Source organism: Oryzias latipes, chromosome 3 (assembly GCF_002234675.1).
Source record: "Oryzias latipes chromosome 3, ASM223467v1".
NCBI lineage: Eukaryota > Metazoa > Chordata > Actinopteri > Beloniformes > Adrianichthyidae > Oryzias > Oryzias latipes.
Genome location: NC_019861.2, coordinates 23615626 through 23631107, shown reverse-complemented (window position 1 = coordinate 23631107; position 15482 = coordinate 23615626). Strand labels below are relative to the sequence as shown.

General features: G+C 36.6%; 1 protein-coding gene across 2 annotated transcripts in view; it reads left to right on the top strand.

The window, feature by feature from the left end:
* Nucleotides 1-15482, top strand: part of csmd1 (CUB and Sushi multiple domains 1) — a 416037-nt gene that overhangs the window by 368069 nt on the left and 32486 nt on the right. For both annotated transcript variants that reach the window (XM_023953530.1, XM_023953531.1), the window contains 9 exons: nt 4050-4238; nt 4326-4511; nt 4947-5144; nt 6388-6561; nt 8357-8530; nt 8657-8830; nt 10024-10212; nt 12218-12394; nt 14941-15126. In XM_023953530.1, coding sequence (XP_023809298.1) covers nt 4050-4238; nt 4326-4511; nt 4947-5144; nt 6388-6561; nt 8357-8530; nt 8657-8830; nt 10024-10212; nt 12218-12394; nt 14941-15126 — 1647 coding nt within the window. The remainder of the gene's footprint in view (nt 1-4049; nt 4239-4325; nt 4512-4946; nt 5145-6387; nt 6562-8356; nt 8531-8656; nt 8831-10023; nt 10213-12217; nt 12395-14940; nt 15127-15482) is intronic.

The following is a 15482-nucleotide window of genomic DNA, read 5'->3' as shown; positions in this document are numbered from 1 at the left end:
CAAACGCAGTAAAGTAGCAGCTAGCTCATAATAAAATGCAGCATTCCTGTCAAAGGAAAGCTTTAACGGTAAAGCTTAAAGTCCCACTCAAATCATTGTTTGATCTATTGTAAGTGTTCCCAGTGGTCTTTTAATCATGATTAAAATAAATCATCCCGATTCTAATCTCATGCCGATGCTATCCAAAATAAAAAATAAATTTAAAAAAAAACTGTAGTTTTCTAGGACCTCTAAGGATTCACCTCTAAGTTGTGAGTGCGACTGTTGGCGTGGAAGCCTCCACTGATTTCCCATCATCTCTTTGTTTACACTCTCTCCCATTAGCTTACAACTCTTTCAACACCACGCTAACATTAGCGGTGCAACAAAAATGGCAAAAATATCAGAGCGATCCAGACGCACAGTTTTGAAGCAGAAATCAGCTCAGACAAAAAAAAAAGATATTAATGGATCCTTTTGTTTGCAAGTGGATGTATTAGAATGGATCGGAATAGGATCACTTTGGCCTACTCATTTCACTTAATACCGTATTTTCTGGATTATAAGTCACCCTTTTTTTCATAGTTTGGCAAGGGGTGCGACTTATAATCCGCAGCGACTTATATTAGAATAAATTGAAATAAATACATTGTTAACCCTCCTGTTATGTTCATTTGTGAGGAACAGAGATGATGTTCCTGGGTCAATTTGATGTATGAGGTATGTTAAGTGTTAAGAGTATGTTAAGTGACTCAGAGAATCAGCAAACTTTTTTTACAGTAAAATCTTAAAGGCTAACAACATAATATTCTATTTTCCAATGATTTCATAGATTCAGAAATGCAATAAAAATGACAACTGTTTCTACAAATACAGGATGAATACAGAGTATTAGTTGGCCAGTGATGCTTCATGAAAGGAATAAATAAATAAGTATGAGAAAGAATTACTGTGAAATTATGAGATAAACAGTCTGCTATGATTGTGTCATATAAGGTTGTGGAAGTTATTAGTTCTTGGTCCCAGATTTTGTCAAATAAATTTCCCGTCAAAATGCGACTTATAGTCCAGTGCGACTTATCTGTGTTTTTTTCTACTTTATAATGCATTTTTGGGCTGCTGCGACTTATACTCCGGAGCGACTTATAGTCCGGAAAATACGGTAAATCTCAAAAGAGAGCTTTTTCAAATGGTATTTTTTTCAATATACTCCTGCTTTATCACAATTTGAATAAAGAACTACTCAGAAATGCTGTTTCATTGTTAAATTCCTTATGTCTTCTATCATGAGAAAAAAACTAGAAGAACGTGTTTACTGTTTCTGGTACATCACCTGTCCATCCTGGGGGAGGATCCCCCCTTCATGTGGACATCCCTGAGGTTTTTTTCTTTGTTTCCCGGAATCCGCTTTATTTTTTAGGAGTTTTTTCTTACTGAGAAGGAGCGTCTAAGGGTATGGAAAGCTTAGTTTAGCTTAGTCTGTTGAGTTTAGCAATTAGCTATTGTATTTTATGACTGATTTCCTGTTCTTATACACTTACCAGTATGAAGCCCATTGAGACAACTATTGTTTTAATATCAGGATATAAATATAAATAGGTTTAATTGAATGGCAAACACCAAAAACACAATTTTTATTGGAATAGGTCTTTAAGTGACTATCATGTTCATACATAATCAAACTCTTAAAAAAACAAATTAGCCAATCTGTTCTTTTTTTAAGATATTTTCACCAATGGTCACATGGCACCAATGGGTTCTTTCTTCTTTCATTTTGGAATGGCCCTCTCTTCACTAAACTCTATAAAGGATGACAAAAAGCAGCAGTCAGTATCATTTTACAACATAAAAGTAAAAAAAAAAAAGTTTTTAAAATATCTTCTTAAAGTCAAAGTTTGCTGTAAGGATTTAAAAATGGCATAACTTAAGTTTTGTTTTTTGTTTTTTTTAGGTTATTTATTGATAAGACTATTTTGGATGATGAAGTAAAACACATGAAGATAAAGATAAGTTTCCACTTTCAAGAGCAGGGAGTGCAGCATGATTTATGCTTGAAGAAGATTGTGGATTGCAATCAGGTTGATTGGTATTTTCATTCTCAAAGCGTTTTGCTTTTTTTCATCACTTCACACTTGCGATGCATTTTAGGAGATGAAATAGTCATCTAAAATTCTAAATTGCTCTTTAAATGATTCCTTGCATTTGGGGCTGCTAGTATGTGAAAATTGCAATGTTTGTTTGACAAGAAATACCTTTTTCCAATATGTTCCACAACAATCTGAAATTAGGCCCACTTTTGTCTGCCTTGTCAAAACACAGGTGCTTATAGATATAAAGCTTCCAACATTTTGTTGGTTATTTTTAGATATTTTATTTTGCAGGCTTTCTTTGTTTCAAGAATTAATGATTGTACAACATTTTGTTGGTTATTTTTAGATATTTTATTTTGCAGGCTTTCTTTGTTTCAAGAATTAATGATTGTCATTTCCACCACCAGCCCCAAGAAAGCCTTCTATTACAGTTTTTCTCAGTCGCTTTAGTACAATTCTCAGATCAGAATGAAATTCCCCAAACTATTTGTTCAATCTTCACATCATGATGTCACTTGTGCACATCATATAAGCAGTATCTCACTTCTTTGAACAAGTTGCAATTGCTTTGGTACATCCATGCAAATGATTATGGACAATTCTCCGCTCTTTGCTATATTATCAATTGTTTATGTCATGTTGATGTAGTCTTACTCCTCAAAACACCTAGTCATTAGTTCATCGTATAAGTCATTAACTGTAAAATGGTTGACCAAGTTGTCATAATGTGACAAACATATTTCGCTGCATTTCAAGAGAGGATATTAGCTGTGATGTCGAGGAGAATTTGTGGTCTAACATACAGGAACAACAAGAGGTGTAGGAAGACCACACCAATTCCTACTGCACTGCCTGTACTGTAGTACAGAGTATTTTCCTATCTTTTTTTTCCCTTTGTGTTACTGTTTGCAGTGGGTTTTTTTCTATGTTGGTATGACATGGTCTGTCAACAAATTACAATATGAACAATAAAAGTGAAAATGTGAATCTTGTCCAGTCTCCTGCAATCAAACAAAAAAGGTGTAACTTACATTTTACAATAATAGTCATCAAAACCTTAGCCATAGTTTACATCAGAACCTCCCTCTAAAGTACAGTTATATTGACAACATGACAAAGTAATTTGACTGTCTTGTTCGTAGACAATGACACAAGGACTTGACATTCTGATGGCACTGACATGTTCAATGACATAAAGACTTAGTTTTGAGAGATGAACTAAAGATTTTGAGCAAGTTATAGGCTTTTGCAAGAAATCTATAGTGTTTTGCTGTTTTTACAAATTGTTTGGAGAAATGCACACACGTATTTGCAATCTTCAATTCTGATCTGAGAATTGTACTAAAGCGACTGAGAAAAACTGTAAACCTTTGCTTTTTAGGATCTAAGACTTGTCAGTGAACATTTCTGCATCTGGTAAATGAGAATTTTTGGATTACTTTGATAAATTAAGTACAGTTTAAAAAAAAAAAGAAAAAATAGATTTTAGAGCAGAAAGGTCGATTGGGAGATAAACTGAATTGAGGAAAGAAAGGAAGTCATCTGAAAAACAAAAAAGGGCGATATAAAGATATTGAAGGGAGGCTGTTGATATGGGAATTTCAATACACTTTTGTGGTTAATGAGAATAAAAACTGGGATCATGATTTACAGGAAGGGAGAACCAAGAGGCCTGTAGTGGTTTGTTTTGTCAGATGTTTTAATCAGTATTATGCATCAAAAGTGGTCCAACTGCTTTTCCTAGAGAAAAACAGAAACCACCTTCCTAAACTATTTTCATGTCTTTCTTTAAAACAAGTTTAAAACTATTGTTTCAAGCATCAATGAAATCCTTTTTTTTATTCCAATTCTTTATTAAAAACATCAGAGGAGCCAGCTATTTCTGTAGCTTTAGGACAGTAAAAAGGTTGGATGTACCAAAAATTAATGTGAGAATGTTGTTTGTTTTCTTCTGTTTTTACTTTTCCTGTCTGCTCTCAGCTGCCTACTGTAGCATCAATGATTCCCCATTGAATGGGGGTGTGGTCAACCGCACTAAACTTAGTCCTGGTAGCAGAATACAATACTTTTGCAACCGTGGTTACTACCTGGTAGGCTCAAGCAATGCCACCTGCAGGCTTAATTCTAATGGACTTTACAAGTGGGATTCACCACCACCTTTCTGTCAAGGTAAATCTTTAAACTTAATAATCTTCTTATGAGTCAAACATTTAGAAAAAAAAACCTCTAATACTTTTTTTCTTTTCCATGTGGCAGCTATCTCATGTGGGATACCTCTGTCACCGGGAAATGGCAGTTTCCATGCCACTCAATTTACCGTTGGTAGCCAAGTCACCTACTACTGTAGCCAGGGTTACCACCTTGATCCCGCTGTACCAATGACAGCTGTGTGCTTGGAGGATGGGAGCTGGAGTAACTCGCTTTCCCCCCCCAGATGCCTGCGTAAGTGCTTTTAACTGTCATTGTCAAAGCATATTCATGAATGTGGAAACCATCCGTCTATTCAATCTCATGGGTATTGTGATGATCATAAACCTCTCATCCACGTTTAGCCCAGTTCAAAATATATGTATCATAAAATCTGAAGTGGGCTGAACAACTGAGGTATCATTTTTACAAGTTCAAGTATGTTGGCCTCAGTCCCTTTTAAATGAAAAGTTGAAAAATGGTCTGTTTTTGTCTTCAAATGATAGTGTGCTGTGAATGATACAGAGCCCAGTGCAACACTGAATCAAAGCTAAACTGGGTCTGCTTAGCCCGTGCCTAACAGATTTACTGTTTCTCATGAAACCATTATATATTTGTAAACATTTGAACAGTAAATTTACTGTAATTAGTATGTCATGAACTGCTGTTGTGCTTTGTTTTTCCACCCAGCGGTGCACTGTCCCAGCATCGAAACCATTTTGTCTGATCACATGACCTTCCGCCTGCTTCGTGGCATACTCGGGGAGTTTGGCTCTATGGTGATGCTGGAATGCTCCTCAGGTTATTATTTGGGTGCCGGGTATCGGACTTTACACTGTCTCGCCAATGGGACTTGGGAGGGGTCAGATGATCCTGCTACTTGTAAGAGTAAGTATTAAAAATATACCTTTTAGACGGACAGATACATTGATAGATAGATAGATAGATGGGTAGGTAGATGGGTAGGTAGGTAGGTAGATAGATAGATAGATAGATAGATAGATAGATAGATAGATAGATAGATAGATAGATAGATAGATAGATAGATAGATAGATAGATAGATAGATAGATAGATAGATAGATAGATAGATAGATAGATAGATAGATAGATAGATATTCTTGTATTTTGATTTATTATAAGGAAATTTACTTGGCTGGGAGCCAGTTTAGCTCATGCTGGTTTGCGGTGCCTTCCATCCGTGAAACCCGAGTTCGACTCCGGGCTGCTCCCTGTTCCCTTCTCTACCTCTGCTGGTTCCAAGCCCGGTTTGAGAAGGTTGCGTCAGGAAGGGCATCCGGCGTAAAACATTGCCAAATTTACCATGCGACTTGTGCGCTGTGGCGACCCCTGATGGGAGAAGCCGAAAGTAGAAGAAGAAGATAAGGAAATTTACTTGGCTAAAGGAAAAGTTAAAGTAGATTTTTTTAACTGGGAATTATCAAACTCCACTGTGTTTGTTTGCCTCCTTAGTATATGTTTTCATATGGTTATCGACCTGCTGGGTGGATGTGTTTTCAAATTCCTTTGAATCCTACTGTTCAGAGCTTACAACTTTGAAAATAACGCAGCTTGTGCTTTTTAAATGTGAGGTATATCGTAAGAAAAATACAACAATGCCTTTTTAAATAATGCATTGTTCTGCAATTTCTCTTTTGTTCCTATTTTATCCAAAAAGTTAAGTTACGGGAGCATGCTGTTACTATCAAATACTCCAACAGAGAACATCTTGCAATATTTTTGGGATACCATTAGTACATTTTTAGTGTATTAGAGAAGTGAAATGTGTTTCTAATTAATTATTTGCATTAGGAAGTAAGATCCACCAGAAATGTTGCTATCCTGCACCAGATATGACTGTGTAGCAATATCCAAGGGATTTAATATATATTTATATATCTGAGAAGGGACTAAGGTATTCAACAATCCTTCATCTGTTGACCTTAAAAACTTTCAGGATTATATGATTAGTATTTTCAATAAAATCATAGTTTAGTTTAAAATGTTTGTAATTAGGAACACAAACTTAGTTTATGATCAGACTTTTAGAAAATTTATCATTCTGCCTTTTGTGCCTCTTTTTGTAACAATTTGTGCATGTGTTTTTTTTTGTTTTTTTTTTTTTTACTCAGTCATTTCCTGCGGGGAACTTCCCTCCCCACCCTTTGGAACTAAACTAGGGACACTGACCACGTTTGGAGCAACTACAATCTTTATGTGTAACCATGGTTACACGCTGGTGGGATCACATGTCAGAGAATGTGGAGCTGATGGGCTGTGGAGTGGTGCAGAAACCAGATGTCTAGGTAAGAGGTATCTCTTGTATGTTGTGATTTGCTTATAAGGTCAGATTTGCCTGACAGTGAAAAGCATAATTACCGTATTTTCCGGACTATAAGTCGCACCGGAGTATAAGTCGCACCAGCCCAAAAATGCATTATAAAGTAGAAAAAAACACAGATAAGTCGCACTGGACTATAAGTCGCATTTTAACTTTCACAACCTTATATGACACAATCATAGCAGACTGTTTATCTAATAATTTCACCATAATTCTTTCTCATACTTATTTATTTATTCCTTTCATGAAGCATCATTGGCCAACTAATACTCTGTATTCATCCTGTATTTGTAGAAACAGTTTTCACTTTTATTGCATTTCTGAATCTATGAAATCATTGGAAAATAGAATATTATGTTGTTAGCCTTCAAGATCTTACTGTAAAAAAAGTTTGCTGATTCTCTGAGTCACTTAACATACTCTTAACACTTAACATACCTCATACATCAAATTGACCCAGGAACATCATCTCTGTTCCTCACAAATGAACATAACAGGAGGGTTAACAATGTATTTATTTCAATTTATTTCTAATATAAGTCGCTGCGGAGTATAAGTCGCACCCCTTGCCAAACTATGAAAAAAAGGGCGACTTATAGTCCGGAAAATACGGTAATACCGAAGATGTTTTCTATAGGGTAAAGGCTAAAACTTGTAAAAAGAAAAACAAAATAATCTGCTCATGAATCAGGAATAAAATAGTCACCAGTCAGAAAATAATTATGTGAAAGCTTTGAATTTGAATCCATCTTCATTGATGATCTCCTCAACTGTTTTGCTTGTCTGTTAACAGTTCAAAATCATTGTTGGCTGTTGTATTGAGGCAATAGTCAGATGAAATGTATTTGAAGCTCTAAAATGCTTTTTGTTGCCAACTGAGAGGTTTTCAGCTTCTCTTTGCACAGTTTTTCTGCATTATCTCTGTAAAATCATCTTCTTCTATCATATTTCTTGGTGGTCTTGCTGCATGCAGTGTTCTTTCAAACTCTCCCTGCAGAGTAAAGTGATGCTACGTTTGAAGACTTAGGGCAAATCTTTAGAATGCACCCCTAGTGCCAGGCCATCGTGGATATGTATGTTTGCTGAAGATCTAGTTTTACCACGTTGACACACTGTGTGATGTTTGCTTCCAGAGTTAGCCAAGATTAAATGTAATCCACTGTCACCTCCAGCCTTAAGTTGTTCCCATGGTTTCTGCAACATGAGTCTCAAATGTGATTAATCATACCTTCGCTTAAACAGTGAAAGTAGTGTTATTTTTGTAAAATCTATCTTTATCCAAACTTATTGCACCTTTTGGGCTTTCAGACAAAAGAAGCTGACTTGGACTTATGAACACTGAGAACTTTTTCACAAATAACATTTACCTGCAATTTTTATGAACTAAAAATTTGGTAGAAATGCTTTTTTCTATAATATTGCTTGTGGATGAAGGTCCAGATTGTCCAGTTTCTCAATGTGTCTGTTCTGTTCTGACATATTTATAAGTATTTTTTTCACTATTTGCTGAAAATCATTGTTCATATTTATCTAGAATAAGCGGAGTCAGATATTTATGCTGATGGAAATTGTGGTTAAAATGCTGATATTCACATATATATCTTTATGATTTATGTCATTTTCCATGTTTATTGTTAGCAGTCAATCATTCTTGGGTTTCAATGATGTCTCTGTTTGTTAGACATTTAGTTATGGAACATTTTATAATTCCGTACATTTAACTTATCTTTTTTTTCCTTCACATTTTTTATATTGTCTAGCTGGGCATTGTGATTCACCAGATCCTATAGTCAATGGCCACATAAGTGGCGACGGCTCCAGCTACCGTGACACCGTGGTGTATCAATGCATGCTGGGCTACAGGCTAATCGGCACATCAGTGAGAATCTGCCAGCAAGACCACCGTTGGTCTGGAACAACACCTGTCTGCGTCCGTAAGTGGACCGTGAAAGTGGTTGTAGTATATGCCGGTTTTTATCAAATATTAAGAGATGTTCCAAACTGAAAATTTATTTAGTGTACAGCTCTTTGACTTATTCTTGGTCTCTTGTATCTTTTAGCTATCACCTGTGGTCACCCAGGTAACCCGCCCAACGGGCGGACCAATGGCACGGAATTCAACCTCAATGATGTAGTCAACTTCACCTGCAACAAAGGTTACATCCTCAGTGGAAGTCCTCGGGCCCAGTGCCGACTCAATGGACAGTGGAGCAGTCCCCTCCCTGTCTGCAAAGGTCACACTTGTATCTCATTACACACATTTATACATCCCATCTAAGTCAATACTTCTGTGTTTGCAATAGCTCTTCGTGTTCATGTGCATACATGGAATGAGCCAGTATAGTTTTTCCCTTTTCCCACAGTTCTGAAATGAAAAACAAGAGCTAGTAGCAGATGCATGTTTTGTAATCTTGGTCTTTCAATGTCTTTAAATTTATTTTGATTCTTCTTTAGATCTGCTCAGCATGAACATTAGCTGTACTTATTTTGCTTGTAGCTACAGCAAATGATTTAAATCTGAGTTCAGCAGGCTTTAAACTAAAATAACTGCGTCCATGCCCTCACCAGTTGCCAGCAACGATCCACTACTAATGGAGGGTCTGCATGTATCTAATCTAACAAATTCATAGATGCATACACACACAGTTGGGTTAATCTCAAAAGACTTATTGCAATCCTCTGTTAACTGTGTGTGTCCATCACTTTAAGAAAGAATTGTCTTGGCCCTCAGCAGTGAAACAGGTGTAATATATTAAAACACACACAGCTGGCAACATGAATTTCCCATCAGAGTGATTCATCCCTGCCTGTTTGCTTGGTTTCTTCATTTTTCCTTATTCTTTTGTCCCCCCCCCCCCACCCCCCACCCCCCCACACACACACACAACTCTTTCTTTTCTTTCATGCCTTCTTTCCTTGCAGCAGCAGCTGTCATTTATGAATATGAGACTTCCTTCATTCCCGAAGGGTCCCAAACACACATACAAAATTTCACTCACACACTGTCTTGTGCCCCCACAGACTTGAATCCGAGCGAATGTCAATCTCCCCTGTGACATGTGGAAACTCACACTCTGCTGTTTTGGGCTAACATCACTCAGAGAGGAGGGAGGAGAGGGTAGCTAGAGCTGTAAGAGCAGGAGGAAACAAAGAACTTTTAGAAAACTGAGCAAAGTTTGACAAAAGTGGATATGATTTATAATTCTTGTATGATAGTTGCTCTCTGAAGAGAACATTTCCTTGTTTTTTTTACACCTAGTATTACATCTGGCTACCTGCTACAGCCTGAGTGTCATAAATGTATTAATTAAAAAATGAACTTGATGTTAATCTAAGAATTTATGTAACACTTGTATGTTTGTTGTAATAAGACACTTATGGGTAATTTATTTCATTTAACTTGATTTTTTGCCTCAATTTTCTTTAGTGGTGAACTGTTCAGACCCTGGTCATGTGGAAAATGGGGTGCGTCAGTCTGGCCTACATTACCCAGAGGTCTTCAGCTATGGCGTAACTGTTGCAATCCACTGCAAACGAGGTTTCTACCTGCTGGGTTCTGCAATCCTTACATGTCAACACGATGGACTTTGGGACAGACCAATGCCTCGTTGTTTAGGTAAAATCCTATAAGTAACACATTTCAACTGTTCAATATTTGAACCTATAATAACACTTTACATAAAGAAATATAGATAATGTTAGGGATTTCTGTTCAACCATTTCTATTCTTTTCACACTCTTTTTTCATGTAGAAAATATTTCATTTTAAAAACATTACAAGAATGAAACTTGTCTGGAATTAAACATCAAACTCTTATATTTAATATGTTAACATTAAACTAAACAGAGTACTGATTATTAATGTGTGCTATTATTTCCAAATGTCATACTGACAAATTAATGTTGTGTCTGACATTAAAATAGATATGATTGGCACTTTGCATTATTACCATGTCAGTTCAATTGTAAATGCTCTGTGCAAGAAAAATTTTTTTAGAAAAGTGTTAGGACATTAAATGTGTTGCCTTAATAAATATATAGTAATGTTGTCAATCATAAAGTTCCATCAGATAAACAGTTTCATAATTTCAAAAATCCAGTTTGAGAAAGTTTTTCTTTCGTCCTTAAACTTTGATGTTTAGTTGGTCAGAGTAGTATGCAGATCTGCACATGATGTAAAAAGGATGTCAAAAGGCTTTCAAGTTAAGCCAGCTTACTGAGACTTCATTGATGTTGCTTGATTGTAGCCTACAACCTGTTTTTTCAAAGTCAAAGCCAAGTGATTGTTGCTTTGACATGAAGAAAAGAAAAAAAAATCAATATGATCTGTCTAACTCCTGTGATTTATTTCTTTTAATCACAAATTTTAGGAAAATAAATTTAAGAAGTTGCTTTTTAGAGGACACTTGAAAAATGAGAAAAATACAGCATGCTGTATGAGCATGTCTGCAAAAAGGGAAAACGATCGAAAATATTTGTTCTATTTGTCTTGATTTGTATAAAACGTGCCATCAAAGACTTGTCGATTACTGTGTTTTTCATTCTCTTTGTCAAAAAAAGCTATGTAAGTGAGGATTGGCTTGAAGAGACACTAAAATGAGCTTAGACCAGAGAGAAAAGACACACACACACAAAAGAATTTCAGGCAAGAACATTGAAATAAACTTTAGTAAAAAGGCAAAAGTAGAGGGAAAAGGGTCTACACACTTTTGTGTACTTGTGTCCGTGTGCAGTAAAAAAGCAAGCGTGTCTCTTAAGGCCATAGATGTGCTTCTTAAGAAGCTGTCATGGATGATAGAAACACAGATACCAAACCAGAGCATTAGAAAGACGGAGGCTAATGCACAGAAGAGGGGAGAAACACAAAGAGGTGCATGAAGACGACATGACAACAGCCAGAGATAAAGATTTCAGGCAAAAAAGAGCCGAAAGGATAGGACTCCAGTGACATCCTCGAGTTACAAGAATTACAGTCAAGAAACACGGTCTTTTCATAAAAATGGGAGGCAGAAGGGGGATGACTGAGAGGCAAGGAGAGGATGACGTCATATGATTTGGGAGTATGAACAGATATTAGGATATGTCATTTGCAAAATAAAAAAATAAAAAATCTAAACTGTGATATATTTAAACTGTTTTCTTTATAACTGAACTGAAAGATGGGTAGTTTATTCACAAACACATGTTTTTTTATCTATTTATTTTTTGTTTCAATGCTTGTAAAATAAATTATATTTTTGGTCAAATATTAGACCAAACAGTCTCGGGCAGTTACCTGAGACAGGTGTAACATTAAGTTTTGTGGTTTATATTGTCACCCATGTTCATTAGGTTACATTTTTTGAATTAAGAGCACATCTTTTATGTTAGCAGATTTAATTTGATACACCTTAATAGGACATTGTATGTCCATTCTTCTTTGTCCCGCTCTTATGCACATAAAAGTCAACAAAAATCAGCATCAATCCCCTTGTTCTCTCTTGTGACCCCCTCCCCTTTGGCTCCTGCAGTGACCCAGCTGCACCACCTAATGCAGTTATGTATCTGAAATCTATAGTTGGATGCAATCCTGCACGCTTAGCCACCCCTCTTTCACTTCCAATCTTTTGCTGTCTCCATAGCTATTTCCTGCGGCGACCCCGGCGTGCCGCCGAATGCAGTCGTGTTAGGAACCCGCAGTTGGACTTACGGCTCGGTTCTGCAATACTCCTGTCTGCCCAGTGGACTGCTGGTGGGCAATTCCACTCGTCACTGTCAGGAAGATGGGACGTGGAGTGGAGTGCCCCCCTATTGCACTGGTAAAGCAAAACTACTTCATAAAAATCTAAATAGTATGCCTTCTCTTTAAAAAAAAAGTGTGAGGAAGAAAACATTTAACAAGCACAAGAGTTGCCTGTTTAAGAAGCAAAGAGCTTTACCACATAACACAGTGAGTCCTTTCACACTGGCAAGTCAGCGTGAAGACGCCTCAACATAAAACACTGTGATGCCACCTGTGGCTGACACTGTGCTCGATGACAGCAACAGGCACCAACTTAATGTGATTGGGGCTTGTCACAGACTGACAGATTTCCTGCTTGTGTTTGGAATATTCAGTCCTTGAGCTGGATTGGCTTTTGACTTTCAGATCAGCAGGTACCACATACTGTAATCAGAATGTTGGAGTAGAAGACTGTCACTTTACCCAGCATGTGCTATCTACGGCTGAAACCTGAATCTGTTCAACTGTTTAAAAAGGGGAAAATATTAACAAGTTTGGAGTCTTCAACATTGAAAACAAAAGGAATGCATTTGTTAAAAAAATCTAGATATGAAATGAAAATGTTCTATGTTCAAGCCCAACTTTGTGAAACAGTCTTTTAAAGCAAGCTTAATAAAACTTTTATATTATATATTTTTAAGTTGAAATAGCAAAGTAGTAGAATTTTAGAATAATGAAGGAAGAAGACAAAGTTAGTTTTCGTTTTTCTATAAATCATATTCCAAGATGAGTGCAGAGAGATATTGTGTCTTTTATTCTACACAATATCCAATAAAAAATTACCTAACAGTCTTTGTAATCAGTTTTCTTAAGGACCTAAAAATGCTGTTCTATAAATCCTTCAGCAGCATGTTTTTATATATTTTTACTGTTTATTGTGTTTTTGACAAAATATATTCTTTCCATTTGGTCTGTTTTTCTTTACTCTCATACAAATTCCCTTCAAGGCAAAGGAGGTGCTCATTCATCTCAACTGCAACACTCTAGTCAGACTCGAGTGACCGTCTAGATCGGATTCGGACTTTCTTGTTTAGCACCTGGCAAATAGGCTTTAATGGACAGACACTTGTCAACATTTGTTTTGTCAGCTTTCAGCATATGTTTACTGTTGAATCTACATTTACAGGTCTTTAGTTGTTGTCAAATGCCAATGACTTATAGTTGATGAAAGCGTTTTAATGAGGAAATGCTTTAACTCAATGGCGAGACATTATTGTCTTAAAAATTAGGTTGTTACCTACAAAGATGTTTTTAAATAGAAACAAGGAAAATTGTGGCCAACAATTTTTACTGCAGATGGTTTGACTGGCATCTGACATTTACCACAATACCATCAATTCTGATTATTCTTCAGAACACTTAGTGATTTGAACCTGAACTCTTACTAGAATGGTAATATAAATGTACAATTACAATAGAAAATATGTGTTTTAAGGGTTTTAAAAAAACTATTAAAGTTCCATAAGTGTTTACATCCCTGAGCTGCTGCCACAGCCTGTAGTCCAGCCTCTGGTGTTGAGTGTTCAGTAGGGGAGGCAGCGGGGCCCACTTTAAAGCTTTTGGTACAAAAATCTAAGTGGATTTATACCTTTGATTATACCAGATCACAGATTCTATCAGTCTACAACCCAGACAAGGATTCAGACTGTCTCAATCCCAGATTGTAGCCTAGTAGGCACTCTCCTATATAAGGCCACTGCTGTAGATCAGTATTAAAGTAGTGCCAAAGGAGTAAAGCAATAAAATGTGTGCAGTAATGCCCAAAAGACTGCCTGATTAGCACTCCTCTTCACAGCTCTATCAAAGCCATGCCAATTGAGATAAAGTGAGATGATCAGATAATATTTCTAGATAAGAAGTAGTAGATGGCTGAGTGGAATAGGAGAGACTATTTTCATTTTGTCATTATTATTATTATTTTTTTTTGTCTTTTACCGTAACCAGATTTTACTCAAATTTGTAGAAAAGTCAGCAAAAAGAGAGTGCTGGTTTAAGCACACAGGTTTTAAGTGCCGTTCTGCTGAAGGCCTGTGCTGACGCCACAATACTAAAACAGGTCATTTTCAAACTCAGCATCTACAGTCTCAGTAGATGAAATGCAATAAGCTTTCTTTGTTGGCCTCAAAACACTCATAGGTAAGAAATACATCCAACTCCTGGATTTAGAACTTTACCCTGTAAATGTCGCTGCTACATATTATAGAAATTTCAGCTTCTCTGTTTGCAACCCTTGGTGTGTTTATTGCTACGGAAAAGTGTGTGTCACTCCTTTTCAAATAGAAGGAAAATTGCTGATGTCATGGCATCAGCATACCAATGAGTTTGTTTTTTAACAAAAAAAAATAAAATCTAGCTTTACCCATAAAGAAATGTAATAAATCAAATTTGCATAATTGCCAAAGTCTCAACATTGCTATGTTTTTTCACATTAAATATAGCTAGAATAAATGGAAATCATTTAGCAGCGCTTCTCCTTTTTGGATCCTATAAGACACAAATTCAGAGGGGACTTGTGTTATTTCAGTAATATTCATGTGGTGTTACTTTTGGAATATTGATATTGCTTTTCCTTTTTCACTACAGGTGCCAGTGTCGGAATATGTGGAGACCCTGGGATTCCTCCCCATGGTTCCCGCCTGGGAGGAGAAGAATTTAAGACCAAAAGTCTTCTGCGTTTCAGCTGTGAGGCAGGATACAGTCTGATTGGCTCAGCAGAGAGAACCTGCCTTCACAATGGCACCTGGAGTGGCACGCAGCCTGTGTGTCAAGGTGGGAGCTGCATGCTTACCTTACTCCTGTTATTATCTGATCGTACAGCTCTCAAAAGATTATTAGAAAGTCCTTACGAATCCGCAGTACAGCTTGCACTTCAAACTGCTTACAGAACAGCCTTTATTTTCCTGACACAGTCCTTGATTCGGTAGCATTGAAAATCATGGTTATGCTACTTCTTTGGTTCAATAAAAATATGGGTTTTCTGCTTTTTCTTTTATCTCAGGCAGGTTTGTCAGTTTTACATTGAACGACCCTATCATTCCCTCAGTTCCCAAAATGCAAATTTTATTTGATTAATACAGTTGAGCCCCAAATCTAAGCAGAGTTTAATCCAGTCCATTGTATGAATC